General features: G+C 45.6%; 2 protein-coding genes across 6 annotated transcripts in view; one reads left to right on the top strand and one right to left on the bottom strand.

Moving 5' to 3' along the window:
* The window catches only part of ZSWIM9 (zinc finger SWIM-type containing 9), a 90,458-nt gene extending 84,941 nt beyond the window's left edge, over positions 1 to 5,517 (bottom strand). For 3 of the 5 annotated variants that reach the window (XM_073552132.1, XM_073552128.1, XM_073552133.1), the window contains exon 1: positions 5,408 to 5,517. The gene's annotated coding sequence lies outside the window, so the exon portion shown is untranslated. The other 2 variants (XM_073552129.1, XM_073552131.1) reach the window with 2 other exon arrangements.
* A 6,847-nt stretch (positions 5,518 to 12,364) lies between these two features.
* On the top strand, positions 12,365 to 15,364 carry LOC141055090 (uncharacterized). The gene is made up of 2 exons (XM_073552046.1): positions 12,365 to 12,765; positions 13,566 to 15,364. The coding sequence occupies exon 2, from the start codon at positions 13,574 to 13,576 to the stop codon at positions 15,062 to 15,064; it is 1,491 nt and encodes a 496-aa protein (XP_073408147.1). The 5' UTR covers positions 12,365 to 12,765; positions 13,566 to 13,573; the 3' UTR covers positions 15,065 to 15,364.
* The last annotated feature ends 1,190 nt before the right edge of the window (positions 15,365 to 16,554 follow it).

Here is a 16,554-nt window from a genome sequence, read left to right as displayed (position 1 = left end):
GTCCCTCGAGCAGTGGAAACGTGATATTCTCAGACGAATCATCATTTACCCTATTTCCGACCTCCGGCCGAGTGTACGTTTCGAGACAGCCGAAAGAAGCAATCCATCCAGACTGGCTTCTCCCAACCGTAAAACATGGCGGAGGATCTGTGATGATCTGGGGTGCCATTTCATGGAGATCCGCCGGGCCAATGATATCCCTTCATGGAACAATTAACAGCCGAGATTATTTAGGCATTTTGAGCGACCAAGTGCATCCTATGGTTCAAGCACTGTTCCCGGAGGGGAACGCCATCTTTCAGGATGATAATGCACCAATTCATACAGCTAGAATCGTTAAAGCATGGCACGAGGAACATTGTAATGAAGTTGAGCATCTCATCTGGTCCCAACAATCCCCAGACCTCAACATTATTGGGCATTTATGGTCGATTTTAGAGATTCAAGTTAGACGTCGATTTCCGCCGCCATCGTCGCTCAAAGAACTGGAGGGTGTTTTACCTGAAGAATGGGCTACAATTCCTTTGGAAACAATTCACACCTTGTATGAATCTACACCTCGGAGAATTGAGGCTGTAATCGCCGCAAATGGTGGACCTACACCATATTAAACTAACTTTTGTTGATGTTTCCAGCTGTTTCCATTATTTTGTCCAACCCCTGTAAAATGGCCTCGAATATTTCTAGAGGACACAAATAAATCCTATTGCTATGAAAAAAGTACTGTATATACTTTGACAAGTGCACATGCTCAGTTTTAGCAGAAAAGGGGGTCGTTTGGAAATTGTAAATAATAAACTAGGCACGTCAGGGGAGGATTGGCAATGCAGCAGAATCGACTATTTGGGCATCAAGCTCCTGTTTTTGAAAGGACAATCAAGTAAAGTACAGTAGTTTGACGACGCGTCAACATTAGATCAATGTACGTCTTATTCAACCATTACAAAACTGGAATGACAATATTAAACGTGCAAGGAAAGATGTTATGGAATGAGGGGGGAGACATTCTGGTACTCCTTGCCCCAACTAGTTTTATAAGAGGAAGTCCATTTTTGGGTATAACTTGAAAAATGGAGTCAGTCACGAAAGACTATTTTGTGACTCTACTAATCAAACCCTCGGCGTAAACAGTGGAATCACAATGAGGAAACTTTTCAGTGGCGTCTAGTTTTTGCGGCTAATGTGCCTGCCCACAAGTTTCAAATGGTCCAGCAAAAATGCAATGAAACCTGCCTTGAAACTGGTGATCATCTGCGATATGCCGCTGATTCAGCCACCCAGACTATACCTTTGCAAAACTTAATTCAAACGATAAAAAGTTACAACAACCGAGATGGTGATTGATGCTGGTTTGCAGAACAGGAAACAGTTTTCTTTGTAAAGCATTACAATTATTTTTTTGATTGATGCATTAGTAGAACGGTGATTGTGGCATAAAAGAGTAATTTAAAAAAAATAGCTTTGTTTCTAGGCTATGCCAGCTATATATCAATACCCCCTCATATACAAGGGCAGACAGATCTGATGAAGGAAGAGACTGTACTTAGGATAGAGGACATGTAGAGTCAGGGCAAAAAGTTCAGACTGACAATTTGCTAGTTATGCTACTTCAGATAGTCAGACATTTCTGTGGTTACGGACATAAAATTATCAGCAATTCATAAGTTTTTAGACTTTTGACAAATCCATCAACGGTCTTAATCAATGGAAAGGGTACTGCAGGCAATACAGGGCAGTCTGCAGAGGGCTGGGGCAATGTTCAATTCTCCGCTGAAGCCCCTTCTGACTGATTGGGACATCTGGAAGCAAAAATGTCTAGAGAAGTAAAGGTGAGCACTGCCTTGAGTCAGGCTAACAGTAAGGCTATGTGCACAAGCTGCGGATCTGCAGTGTACAGTAGCATGTAAATCTATGTGACTTACAATCCGCTGTGCACATGCTGCGGATTTTTAACTGCGGAAAAGCTGCGGCTTTGAATTCGCAGAAAGAAATGACATGTCACTTCTTTCTGCGGATTCTGCTGCGGTTTACCATCTCCTCCATTGTAGAGGTGATAAGCCGCAGGTCATTTTACCTGCGGTTCCCCAGATACAAATCCACAGTGTGCACATAGCCTAAAGCATCCCAAAACCATCCATGTGTGGGGGCTGTTCATGTGAGGGAGTGGGGTGACTCACAATTTTTCCTAAGAACAATGCAATGAATAATGTAAGATATCCAATCATCCTGGAATTATGGACACATATAAAGTCTCTTATTACTGAGAATACAGTAGGACAATAAATCAAAAAGGCAGAAAAGAACCCCACAACCATGGCCAACAGAAGAGATCGCAAAGATCATTAAAGAAAAAACGAAGAAGAGCAAATGGCAACAAGATGGATGCATACAATACCGGTAAAAGACTAAAAAGTGCCACGCAAGCAAATCATTTTATTAATAAAAGATACAGAAACAGGGATAGAAACCAAATATCTGCGGAGCAAGACCAGGAAGGCAAAGAAATATGACAGACATTTCAACCCATGTTGAAAGACATCAAGAGAAACAAACTGAGCCAGAACAGATGAAGGAAAGATAGAAAGAATATAGGGAGCACTCCTGCAAGAAAGACTTACATGGGAAGAAAATGAAATTGGAAATAAGAAAAAAAAGGCAATATCCCAAGTGGCTCAGTGAACTAAACATTTCAATTGAGAACCTGTGATTAATCCTCAGATGTGGAGGACACAAACAAAAATTTGGCGCAGAAACACAGCTGCAGAATGTAGGGGACAAATCTTAAAAATAAGGACAAAACAAGGAAAGGTTGATCCAGCCTCCAGAGAATTGCAAAAATGTTAATGGAGAAGGTACAAAAAAAAAAAAAAAAAATACACACACACACACACACACACACACACACACACACACACGAGTGCTAATACATGGACAGCATAACAGCAATGCTTTTTACACGCACATGTCGTTCTTTATCAGTGCTGGCCTTTTATTAGCACTCATTTTTTTCACCTTTTCCATTAAGATTTAGCAAATTCTCTGGAAGCTGGATCAACCTTTCCTTGTTATGTGCACATTTGATCTCATCTTGTCCTATGGATCCCGTGCCGCCAACCGCCTAGGCCATGGGTGAGCTTGTGGTTTTTCCAATCTTAGAAATAAGGGACAACACTGGAAATACTCAATGTTTACATAAACTTTATATTTGTCAAGAAGAGTTTAAAATTGATAGTGGTACTACAGTAACCATGGAAACACCACAAATCTAAAAGCACCAAAACTGCAACAGAGTTTGGGCTGTGACTGTAGAACTGGCAACAGATTTGGCAGAGCGCAGTGACCCCCCCTAATGCATTCCCCCGCATCCCTGCTTGTGTCTTCTCCCCTTCCCCCCGCAATTCAGCTCATGGTCCCTCCTGGCCAACGTGACCTCACTCACATTTCCCCCCCCCCCGACGCCGTAACCCCACTCACGTCCCCCCACCGCTCCTGCTACCGTGACCCTGCCCACATCCCCCCGTACAGGCTGCCATAAACACCCTCACATTCCCCCTCGTACCAGCTGCCGAGACCCTGCTCATGCCCCCCCTACCTGCTGCTAAGAGCCCACTACTGGATGCCGAGACCACGCCCACTATGGCCCCACTCATGCCCTCCCTCCTGTACAGGCAGCTGTAATCCCTCTCAAGTCTCCCCCCCCCCCCCGTACCGGCTGCTATGGCTACCCTCACGCCCCCCACCACCTGTACCACCCTGCTTATGTTCCCCCTCCTCTGTACCAGCTGCCGTGATCCCACTCACATCCCTCCCGCTTGTACCGGTTGCAGAGACCCCGCTCACGTCCCTCTACCCGTATCGGCTGTCATGACCCCGCTCACGTCTTCCACCCTGTACCAGCTGCTGAAACCCAGCTCATGTGCCCCACCCCCGTACCAGCTGCTGAGATCCTGCTCACGTCCCCCTCCCCCCCCCCCGTACCAGCGACCGTGACCCGGCTTACGTCTCCCCCCGTACCGGCTGCCGTGATCCCGCTCACCCCCTCCCCTCTGTACCGGCTGCCGTGACCCCGCTCACCCCCTCCCCACTGCACCGGCTGCCGTGACCCCGCTCACCCCCTCCCCTCTGCACCGGCTGCCGTGACCCCGCTCACCCCCTCCCCTCTGCACCGGCTGCCGTGACCCCGCTCACCCCCTCCCCACTGCACCGGCTGCCGTGACCCCGCTCACCCCCTCCCCTCTGTACCGGCTGCCGTGACCCCGCTCACCCCCTCCCCACTGCACCGGCTGCCGTGACCCCGCTCACCCCCTCCCCACCGGCTGCCGTGACCCCGCTCACCCCCTCCCCACTGCACCGGCTGCCGTGACCCCGCTCACCCCCTCCCCACTGCACCGGCTGCCGTGACCCCGCTCACCCCCTCCCCACCGGCTGCCGTGACCCCGCTCACCCCCTCCCCACTGCACCGGCTGCCGTGACCCCGCTCACCCCCTCCCCTCTGCACCGGCTGCCGTGACCCCGCTCACCCCCTCCCCACTGCACCGGCTGCCGTGACCCCGCTCACCCCCTCCCCACTGCACCGGCTGCCGTGACCCCGCTCACCCCCTCCCCACTGCACCGGCTGCCGTGACCCCGCTCACCCCCTCCCCTCTGCACCGGCTGCCGTGACCCCGCTCACCCCCTCCCCACTGCACCGGCTGCCGTGACCCCGCTCACCCCCTCCCCACTGCACCGGCTGCCGTGACCCCGCTCACCCCCTCCCCACTGCACCGGCTGCCGTGACCCCGCTCACCCCCTCCCCACTGCACCGGCTGCCGTGACCCCGCTCACCCCCTCCCCACTGCACCGGCTGCCGTGACCCCGCTCACCCCCTCCCCACTGCACCGGCTGCCGTGACCCCGCTCACCCCCTTCCCACTGCACCGGCTGCCGTGACCCCGCTCACCCCCTCCCCACTGCACCGGCTGCCGTGACCCCGCTCACCCCCTCCCCACTGCACCGGCTGCCGTGACCCCGCTCACCCCCTCCCCACTGCACCGGCTGCCGTGACCCCGCTCACCCCCTCCCCACTGCACCGGCTGCCGTGACCCCGCTCACCCCCTCCCCTCTGCACCGGCTGCCGTGACCCCGCTCACCCCCTCCCCACTGCACCGGCTGCCGTGACCCCGCTCACCCTCTCCCCACTGCACCAGCTGAGTTCAGGTCTCCACAGCGGAGGGCTCACAGGCTGCCACTGACTGCAATCACCGCTCCGTCAGCCAGTACCAGCCCCCGATCCACAGCGGCGGGAAGTGCACACATCCGGAGAGGCAGCGCGCCCTCGTAAGGGCCAGTAATACACGAACACGCTCACTAACGCAGTGCCGCGACCACAGGGAGCCTTTCGATCCACGTAAAACCACGCGGTGACTTACTGCAGGCGCTTCCCGGTCGGCTCACAACTTCCTTATATCCCATGAGTTACTTCCGGTAAATGACGCAAAGAAAAGAAAGCGTTTCCGGGAACAACCGATACACAGAGGAGGAGCCTCAGCAGCTCCAGAGCGCGCCGACCAATGAGCGGCCGGGGCTGCGCACGTCATCAGACGCTAAGAGGCGCACTGCCGTTACACGGGGTCACACTGTGTGTACTATGGACGCGGGACCGCCTCTATGGAGCTCACATCTGGCTCTCTGTGCTCCCGTGTGAGCCGTATCCACGCGAATGTGCACAGACACGCCACAGCTGTTAGAGCACGCTGTGCAGACCGTGGCGCCCCCTGCTGGCCGGGGTCAGCAGCATCGGTGGCTTATTTTGCACTTTTGTTGACACCGCTGGGGAGTGGAGACCCCTATACAGATCTAAAGTCACCCTGGCTGCCCTAAACGCCCCTATATAGCTTCTGCGCCTATCGCTGAGCCGGAACCTAATCCCTGCCTAACCCTGGCGATAAGCCCAACGTAAGGGTGTGTGCACCACACGTTGCGGATTCTGCTGCAGATTTGTCTAAATCCTGCTGTTTATCTGCGGATTACCCTGCGGTGTGCCACCTGTCATGGAGCAGGTGCCAAACCGCTGCGGAATCCTCACACGGAAGTGACATGCTGCAGATTTAAAGCTGCAGCAAATCCGCTTGGAAAATTCCGCACCGTCGGCACTGTGGTTTTCATTTTACATAGACTAAAATGGTACTGTACAACGCAGAGAAACTGCTGTGGAACCGCAGCAGAACCCACAATGTGTGCACAGACCCTTAGGGAATGACTAGTCAATCCCCACTACCACTAAAGACGGCTGGGCTAGACAGTGTTTGTAAGTCACAATCAGGGTTGATAAATACAGATGTGATGACGTGTCTCTATTTTACTTTCCCTGTGATTGTCCCGCTCTTTGGCTTACAAATACTGATGTAAAATACTGAATGTGGCCCAATAATGCACGTACCCTTTGGATAATAGTTAAAGGAGTCATCCATGATTATGTATTTTTTTTTTTTTTTTTTTTTTACTATGAGCCCAAAACTACAAGGCAGGTAGTTGCTACCTCCCTGCCTGTTCAACGCCAGCTCAGAGCAGTCACTGAGCGCCCCTGCCGGAGATTCACTCTTCCCAGCTGCTCGTGCTGATTGTTAGCTTCCCTCACTTAGCGGGGAGCCGGCTGTCAGTCAGCATGACATTGGCAGGTTATGCCCTGTCTGCAGAGTGGGAGAGAAGCCGCTGCTCTATCGACATGACGTCAGCGGGAGCCACAGAATCTCCGGCATGAACAGTCCGTGCCAGCAGAGATCAGCGCCAGGTAGGAGAGGTTAGCAACTACCTGCCTGGTCCTAGCCCATAGTAAAAATAATGCCGTAGCCCTGGAAAACCCCTTTAAGGTCCCCTATACACACTATAGAAACAGGATCAGCTCACTGCAATGTTCACCCCTGTGTGTGACTGCTACAATCCAAGAGCAATGGACGGATTTTCTCCGGTGTCACCCTAGTTGTACCCTAGTTGCTTCTGTGCTTCAAAACCAATAATAGCATCCTGTGGAAGATCTCGCTTTAATTCAGCCACAAATCTGTAATGCAAAATGGAAGCACATGTGAAGCTTTCGCATCTGTTCCTCACGGATCCCCATAGACTAGAATGGCCGACTGATCCACAAATGGGATCAGAATAGGACCTGCTCTGAGTGACACAATTCTCACTATCAAAACCATGGTTTTATCCAATGTGTGAAGACCTCCAGCGTATCCAGGATGCGATAGATTGCAGTACTATGAGGTAATGGACGTGAGCCATGCAAGGAACGTGCGTGAGGTTGCCCCAGGTGGCGTCCCTAAAGGAGGTGGAGGGAGTGTTAGCTACAGAGGTTTGTCCCGCAAGCCTTGGAGAGTCCAAGATGTGCTATCTAGTGACACCTTGGTGCCTACTGTTTCAGTTCACCAACCCTTGGTGTGTAGTGGTTTAGTTCTCCACCCCCTGTTGTATCATCGTCTACTTCTCCATCTTCTAGTGTGTACTGGTTTAGTTCTCCAACTCTAGGTGTTTAGTTCTCCATCTTATGGTGTGTGGTGGTTTAATTATCCAGCGGTAGGTTTTTAGTAGTTTACTTCTCCAACCCCTGTGGTCAAGTAGTTAGATTCTCCATCTTCTAGTGTGTGGTGGTTTAGTTATCCAACCTTATAGTGAAAGAAATAATTATTTGATCATTGCCGACTTTGTAAGCTTGCCCACTGACAAAGACATGACCAGTCTATAATTTTAAGGGTAGGTTAATTTAAACATTGAGAGAATATCAAAAATAAAATCCAGAAAATCCCATTGTATAAATTATGAAAAAAAAATTTGCATTGAGAAATAAGTATTTGATCCCTCTGGCAAACAAGACTTAGTACTTGGTGTCAAAACCCTTGTTGGCAAGCACAGCAGTCAGACGTTTTTTGTAGTTGATGATGAGGTTTGCACACATGTCAGGAGGAATTTTGGTCCACTCCTCTTTGCAGATCATCTCTAAATTATTAAGATTATGAGACTGTCACTTGGCAACTCGGAGCTTCAACTCCCTCCATGTTTTCTATGGGATTAAGGTTTGGAGACTGGCTAGGCCACTACGTGACCTTAATGTGCTTCTTTTTGAGCCACTCCTTTGTTGCCTTGGCTGTTTGTTTTGGGTCACTGTCTTGCTGGAAGACCCAGCCACAACTCATTTTTAATGTCCTGGCTGAGGGAAAGAGATTATTACTTAGGATCTTACGGTACATGACTCCATCCATTCTCCCATTGATACGGTGAAGTAGTAATGTGCCCTTTATTAGATAAATACCCCTATGACATAATGTTTCCACCTCCATGCTTGACAGTGGGGATGGTATTCTTTGGGTCTTAGACAGCATTTCTCTTCCCCCAAATACAGCGAGTTGAGTTAATGCCAAAGAGAAACACCTAAGCATATCCCTCATATAAGGCCATAAAGCAAGAGTATATCAGAAAATCAGAATCTTGTGGTATCTACCCTTAGCTTTTATTGCTATATTGTTTATCTAATAAAGATCATGTGTATTATGATATAGCCCTGTGTGAAGCTTTTTTGTTGGTTTTCTTTAATGCCAAAGAGCTCAATTTTTGTCTCATCTGACCACAGCACCTTCTCCCAATCACTCACAGAATCATCCGGGTGTTCATTGGCAAACTTCTGACGGGCCTGCACATGTGCCTTCACGAGTAGGGGGACAATGCGGGCACTGCAGGAATTGAAAACTATACGCCTTAATGTGTTACCAATGGTTTTCTTGGTGACTGTGGTTCCAGCTGCCTTGAAATCATTAACAAGTTCCCCCTGCGTAGTTTTAGGCTGATCTCTCACCTTCCTCATGATCAAGGATACCCCACAAGGTGAGATTTTGCATGGTGCCCAGATCGATGTCGATTGACAGTGATTTTGTATTTCTTCCATTTTCTTACTATTGCACCAATAGTTGTCTCCTCATCAACAGTCTTACTTATGGTTTTGTAGCCCATTCCTGCTTTGTGCCGGTCTATGATCTTGTCCCTGACATCCTTAGAAAACTCTTTGGTCTTGCCCATGTTGTAGAGGTTAGAGTCTGACTGATTGAGTCTGTGGACAGGAGTCTTTTATAAAGGTGACTATGTAAGACAGCTGCCTTTAATGCAGGTAATGAGTTGATTAGGAGCGTCTAACTGGTCTGTAGGAGCCAGAACTCTAAATGGTTGGTAAGGGATCAAAAACGTATTTCTCACTGCAAAATGCAAATAAGTTTATATAATTTATACAATGTGAATTTCTGGATTTTATTTTTGATATTCTCTCTCTCAATGTTAAAATTAACCTACCCTTAAAATTATAGATTGTTCATGTCTTTGTCAGTGGGCAAACTTACAAAATCATCAAGGGATCAAATACTTATTTCCTTCACTGTATATGGGGGGAGGGTTGAGATCTGGGCCATCATAATATATATATAGGGGAACTGGGCCCATCATGCTATTTCTATATGGGGGCAACTATGGCGTACATTATATATAGAGAGAGAGAGAGAGAGAGAACTGGGGCAATCATACTATATATATGGGGGGGAACTTGGGTTTTCATACTATATATACAGTCATATGTAAAAGTTTGGGCACCCCTATTAATGTTAACCTTTTTTCTTTATAACAATTTTGGTTTTTGCAACAGGTATTTCAGTTTCATATATCTAATAACTGATGGACTCAGTTATATTTCTGGATTCAAATGAGGTTTATTGTACTAACAGAAAATGTGCAATCTGCATTTAAACAAAATTTGACCGGTGCAAAAGTATGGGCACCCTTATCATTTTCTTGATTTGAACACTCCTAACTACTTTTTACTGACTTCCTGAAGCACTAAATTGGTTTTGTAACCTCATTGAGCTTTGAACTTCATAGCCAGGTGTATCAAATCATGAGAAAAGGTATTTAAAGTGGCCACTTGCAAGTAGTTCTCCTATTTGATTCTCCTATGAAGAGTGGCATCATGGGCTCCTCAAAACAACTCTCAAATTATCTGAAAACAAAGATTATTCAACATAGCTTTTCAGGGGAAGGATACAAAAAGTTGTCTCAGAGATTTAACCTGTCAGTTTCCACTGTGAGGAACATAGTAAGGAAATGGAAGAACACAGGTACAGTTCTTGTTAAGCCCAGAAGTGGCATGACAAGAAAAATATCAGAAAGGCAGAGAAGAAGAATGGTGAGAACAGTCAAGGACAATCCACAGACCACCTCCAAAGACCTGCAGCATCATCTTGCTGCAGATGGTGTCACTGTGCATCGGTCAACAATACAGCGCATGCATAACGCCTTTTTGTATGACCAAACAACTCAATCTTTGTTTCATCAGTTCACAGGACCTTCTTCCAAAATGTAACTGGCTTGTCCAAATGTGCTTTTGCATACCTCAGGCGACTCTGTTTGTGGCGTGCTTGCAGAAACGGCTTCTTTCGCATCACTCTCCCATACAGCTTCTCCTTGTGCAAAGTGCGCTGTATTGTTGACCGATGCACAGTTACACCATCTGCAGCAAGATGATGCTGCAGGTCTTTGGAGGTGGTCTGTGGATTGTCCTTGACTGTTCTCACCATTCTTCTTCTCTGTCTTTCTGATATTTTTCTTGGCCTGCCACTTCTGGGCTTCACAAGAACTGTACCTGTGTTCTTCCATTTCCTTACTATATTCCTCACAGTGGAAACTGACAGGTTAAATCTCTGAGACAACTTTTTGTATCCTTCCCCCTGAAAAGCTATGTTGAATAATCTTGGTTTTCAGATCATTTGAGAGTTGTTTTGAGGAGCCCATGATGCCACTCTTCATAGGAGAATCAAATAGGAGAACTACTTGCAAGTGGCCACTTTAAATACCTTTTCTCATGATTTGATACACCTGGCTATGAAGTTCAAAGCTCAATGAGGTTACAAAACCAATTTAGTGCTTCAAAAAGTCAGTAAAAAGTAGTTAGGAGTGTTCAAATCAAGAAAATGATAAGGGTGCCCATACTTTTGCACCAGTCAAATTTTGTTTAAATGCAGATTGCACATTTTCTGTTAGTACAATAAACCTCATTTGAATCCAGAAATATAACTGAGTCCATCAGTTATTAGATATATGAAACTGAAATAGCTGTTGCAAAAACGAAAATTGTTATAAAGAAAAAGGGTTAACATTAATAGGGGTGCCCAAACTTTTACATATGACTGTATATACTAGCTGAAGAGCCCGGCGTTGCCTGGGCATAGTAACCAACTGTGGTTAGTTATAACAAATTATATTGATTATATTACACATAAAAACCGTGCATCTATCCTGTGTGATACTGACTGCTGAGCCGTGTATCTAATCCTATTCTGTGTGATACTGTCTGCTGAGCCGTGTATCTAATACTATTCTGTGCGATACTGTGTGCTGAGCTGCGTATCTAATCCTATCCTGTGTGATACTGACTGCTGAGCTGTGTATCTAATCCTATCCAGTGTGATACTGTCTGCTGAGCCGTGTATCTAATACTATTCTGTGCGATACTGTGTGCTGAGCCATGTATCTAATCCTATCCTGTGTGATACTGACTGCTGAGCTGTGTATCTAATCCTATCCTGTGTTACAGACTGCTGAGCCATATATCTAATCCTATCCTGTGTGATACTGTCTGCTGAGCTGCGTATCTAATCCTATCCTGTGTGATACTGACTGCTGAGCTGTATATCTAATCCTATCCTGTGTGATACTGTCTGCTGAGCTGCGTATCTAATCCTATCCTGTGTGATACTGTCTGCTGAGCCGTTTATCTAATCCTATCCTGTGTGATGCTGACTGCTGAGCCATGTGTCTAATCCTCTCCTGTGTGATACTGACTGCTGAGCTGTGTATCTAATCCTATCCTGTGTGATACTGACTGCTGAGCTGTGTATCTAATCCTATCCTGTGTGATACTGACTGCTGAGCTGTGTATCTAATCCTATCCTGTGCAGGGTGGATTGATTTAAATCACGCCGATTTAAATAATGATTTAAACCACGATTTAAATCAAAAGATTTTTTTCTATTTAAATCGGATCGATTTAAATCATGATTTTAATCATGATTTAAATCACTGATTTAAATCAAAAGGTTTTTTTTAAATATAAATCACGATTAAAATGAGAAGTGAGAGCAGTGTGCATGTGCGCCCATAGTTACACGGACGAAACTAGGGGCAACGATCTAACGCCAGGGTGAGGGGGGGACCCCAAAGTAAGTAAAAATCTTTTTTGTTTTACTATATGGCAATAGGTAGGTGTTTAAAAGCAGCATGTCTTAATTGTATAAACTATTAATAGCCTCCACATTTTGTTCATACTGCCCCTTTAATTCCACACTTCTAGCTTGGTTTCAGTTTTGGTTTAGTTTCTTTTTCCCTGCATTCAGTTGACATGCCCAAACTTGTTGGATAGTCAGCAGTACTTGGCTCAGGCTGTAGTAACATCAGCAGTGCTTGGCTCAGGCTGTAGTAACAATCAAACTTCATAAGTGATCTGTGTGAGCCATGGCAGCAGGTCGTAAGAGAGACCCTATTTGGGTTCATTTTGTTGAGATGCCAGCCGCAGATCTTGGAAAGAAAGGTGCAAGAGCAAAGTGCAAATACTGTCAAAAGGATATCCAAGGACTTGTTTGCCGTTTGAAATCACATTATGAAAACTGCAACCAGAAGGGAAATGAAGATGTTGATAGTGATACAACTAATGTCAATGAACCCCCACAGCTTCTTATGCACCAGGAGCCTAGTACTAGTGGTAAGTCTGGCAATTAATTTACAACCTATTTTTTTAACAGACATTTTACTGGGATGGTTAAAGTCTATGAAAAGAAAAATTTCTAGCACTGGTAGTTCTGGAGTATAGAATTTAAATTTATGTTAAGGCAATATTTCACAGAAAATTAACGCTAAAGGACATGTGCACCTTTATTTTTTTAAGGTGCACATGTCCTCCCCCCGCAGCGCTCTTACCTCCGATCCCCGCAGTGCTGAGATCCGTGGCTTCGTTTTGACCGTCCGCCTCCCGTCCTCCGGTTGCGGCCTACTCGCAGTGATCCAGCGGCGTGACGTCAGCGGGCCGCACGCTCCATTGAAATGAATGGAGGCGCGCTCGCGGACGGGCAGAACGAAGCCACGGATCCCCGCAGCGCTGACATCGGAGGTAAGAGAGCTGCGGGGGGAGGACATGTGCACACTGTGACTGGCTGCACCTTAAAAAATAAAGGTGCACATGTCCTTTAAGTAAAAATAAAGTGTGTATATGCTTATTTTTTTTTATTGTAGGCTGCAATTCACTTTTGAAGTCTGCCAAATTGACCATTTAAAAAAAAAAAACATTTTTAAAACTTTTGTGACGTAATTTTTTTCAGTTGCTGAGGCTCTGATATTAGTTACCAGTATTACAGCAACCTCACCGGAAAACTTGAGTAGCATAACTTTTGAGACAGCCCTTATAGGACGAGGACCATTACATTGTTCAAAAAGTTTGTTTCAATATTTTCGTTATATTTCTTCAAATACGCAGTCGATTTATATTTTTAATTTCTGTGCTTTCAGGGTGAAATATGGCTTGTGCTGCACGTGACAATCAATATCTGGGTACAACTTCAACAAAGCAGCCCAAAAAAAAACTTTGCGTGCAAAGTGTAGAAAAATTCATCTTAAAGACTACGACGAGCCAGAAAGAACATTTTGATGAATTAATTGCTAAATTCATATTTGCAACCAATTCTTCTTTCCGACTAGTTGAGCACCCATTGTTTGTACAAATGATCGAAGGAATTAGACCAGGCTACAAACCACCAAGTAGATTTGATATCTCAGGAAAACATCTTCAGGCTGTATACGACATAGAAAGAGCGGCTTGTACAAAATATTTGAAAGACAAGGTTGTTAACATGAGCTTGGATGGTTGGAGCAACATCCACAACGACCCCATAATTTGCACTTGTGTCACAACAGAAGATGGTGAAACTTACCTTACAGACACAATCGACACATCTGGAAATTCACATACTGCTGAATATTTACTTGAAATTGCTAAGAACTCAATTCACCAATGCCAAGAACAGTTTGGATGTAAAGTAAGGAGCTTAGTTACTGATAACGCAAGCAATGTGGCAAAAATGCGAGCGGAACTGGCACAGGATGACACAAATGTCATTACATACGGTTGTTCTGCCCATTTATTGCATCTTTTGGCAAAAGACCTGCATATTTTGGGTGTCAAGGAACATGTTGTAGAAATTGTTAAATATTTCCGCAATAATCATTTTGCACATGCAACCTACAAGGAAATGGGAGGACTGAAGTTGGTTCTACCACAAGATGTTAGATGGAATACCTTGGCTGACTGCTTGGAACTGTTTATTAACAACTGGTCAAAATTACTGTCCATTTGCGAAACACATCGGGATAAAATTGATGCTAATATACGAAGCAAAGTATTAAATCTTGGTGTGAAGAGAAATGCCGAGGACCTTTTGGAAAGGTTAAAGCCAATATCGATTGCGTTGGATAAAATGCAGAAAGATACTGCAACCATAGCTGATGCCACAGAAGTTTGGAAAGATTTAGAAGGTTCTCTAGATCTCTTGAACCTCTCAAACAATGTAAAGGTTGCAATACAGCACCGCAAGGACCAAGCATTAAAAGAAGAACACTATTTAGCCAATATCTTGCATCCCATCTACAGAGGGAAAAAATTATCTGAGGCGGAAATCAACTCTGCAATGGAGTGGCTCGCCAATACTAACCATGACATTGTGGCAACTGTGCTGAAATTGAAGTGTGAATCTGCACCATTTCAAAAATACATGTTTGCAGATAACGTCGTTAATGAACTAAAACCACTGGACTGGTGGAAGTCGCAATCACTTGTTCTTCCAGCAAAGATAATAAATCTAGCTACTCAGCTACTGACTGCATCGGCTTCATCCGCAGGAGTAGAGAGATTGTTTTCTTCATTTGGTTTTGTGCACACAACAGTCCGAAACCGCTTAGGAACTGCTAAAGCAAGCAGGACAACTGGTTTTCCTATTAAAAGTCCTAAATAAACTGTAGGCTTAAAAGACTGATGTATTCACTGAAGATGTTTGCTTACTTCAAACGTTAGAGATAGGCTATTGTTAAAAAGTACTTACTCTCTGTAGTTCAATTCTGAGTGTTTAATAGTGCAAATAAAAATTATTAGGTTTCATAATCAACTGTTTTAATATTTTTATTTGTGTAAAACAATTAGATTTGCAAAAAGACAAAGTTTTGCTTGTGTACAACTTGATTAAAAAATCTGATTTAAATCAAATGATTTAAATCAAAAAAATCTGATTTAAATAAAAAAAATCTGATTTTTTTGATTTTTTTAAAAAAATCAAGATTTTTATCCACCCTGATCCTGTGTGATACTGACTGCTGAGCTGTGTATCTAATCCTATCCTGTGTCATACTGACTTGCTGAGCCGTGTATCTAATCCTATCCTGAGTGATACTGACTGCTGAGCTGTGTATCTAATCCTATCCTGTGTGATACTGTCTGCTGAGCCGTGTATCTAATCCTCTCCTGTGTGATACTGACTGCTGAGCCGTGTATCTAATCCTGTGTGATACTGACTGCTGAGCCATGTGTCTAATCCTATCCTGTGTGATACTGACTGCTGAGCTGTGTATATAATCCTATCCTGTGTGATACTGTCTGCTGAGCCGTGTATCTAATCCTCTCCTGTGTGATACTGACTGCTGAGCCGTGTATCTAATCCTGTGTGATACTGACTGCTGAGCCATGTATCTAATCCTATCCTGTGTGATACTGACTGCTGAGCCATGTGTCTAATCCTATCCTGTGTGATACTGACTGCTGAGCTGTGTATCTAATCCTCTCCTGTGTGATACTGTCTGCTGAGCCGTGTATCTAACCCTATCCTGTGTGATACTGCCTGCTAAGCTGTGTATCTAATCCTATACTGTGTGATACTGCCTGCTGAGCTGTGTATCTAATCCTATACTGTGTGATACTGACTGCTGAGCCGTGTATCTAATACTATTCTGTGTGATACTGTGTGCTGAGCTGTGTATATAATCCAATCCTGTGTGATACTGACTGCTGAGCCGTGTATCTGAAGGTACTGTCACACTTAGCGATGTACCAGTGATCCTGACCTGGTCGATGACATCTGGCAAAATGAACAGGGACAAGGTCTCGTGGTGAGAAGGTGAAATAGAGAGATCAAGAGGTGCTGTCTGGTGGGTGACCTGAGATGGTAAAGGCGCACCATTAACCACTCTGACAGTCATGGGATGGGGCAGTAGCACCAGCGGGATAGCCTGCTTTTGGGCGAAGGACGAAGACATGAAATTTCCTTCTGCCCCAGAGTCCACCGTGACCTCTACCTCCCAGGTGGAATCACCGCTATCTAACGTCCCTCGGATTACCGGTTTGGGAGAAAAGAGTTTCATATCAGATAGACCCCCTCCTACGACCACAGGGCGTGATCGTTTTTTCGACTGCTGTGGACACGTGTTAGCCGAGTGACCAAACTGCCGGCACTGA

This window comes from Dendrobates tinctorius, unplaced genomic scaffold (assembly GCF_039654945.1).
Source record: "Dendrobates tinctorius isolate UK_male_01 unplaced genomic scaffold, ASM3965494v1 ptg000184l, whole genome shotgun sequence".
Lineage (NCBI taxonomy): Eukaryota > Metazoa > Chordata > Amphibia > Anura > Dendrobatidae > Dendrobates > Dendrobates tinctorius.
The sequence above is the reverse complement of the archived record's forward strand: the minus strand, read 5'-3'. Positions and strand labels throughout refer to the sequence as shown.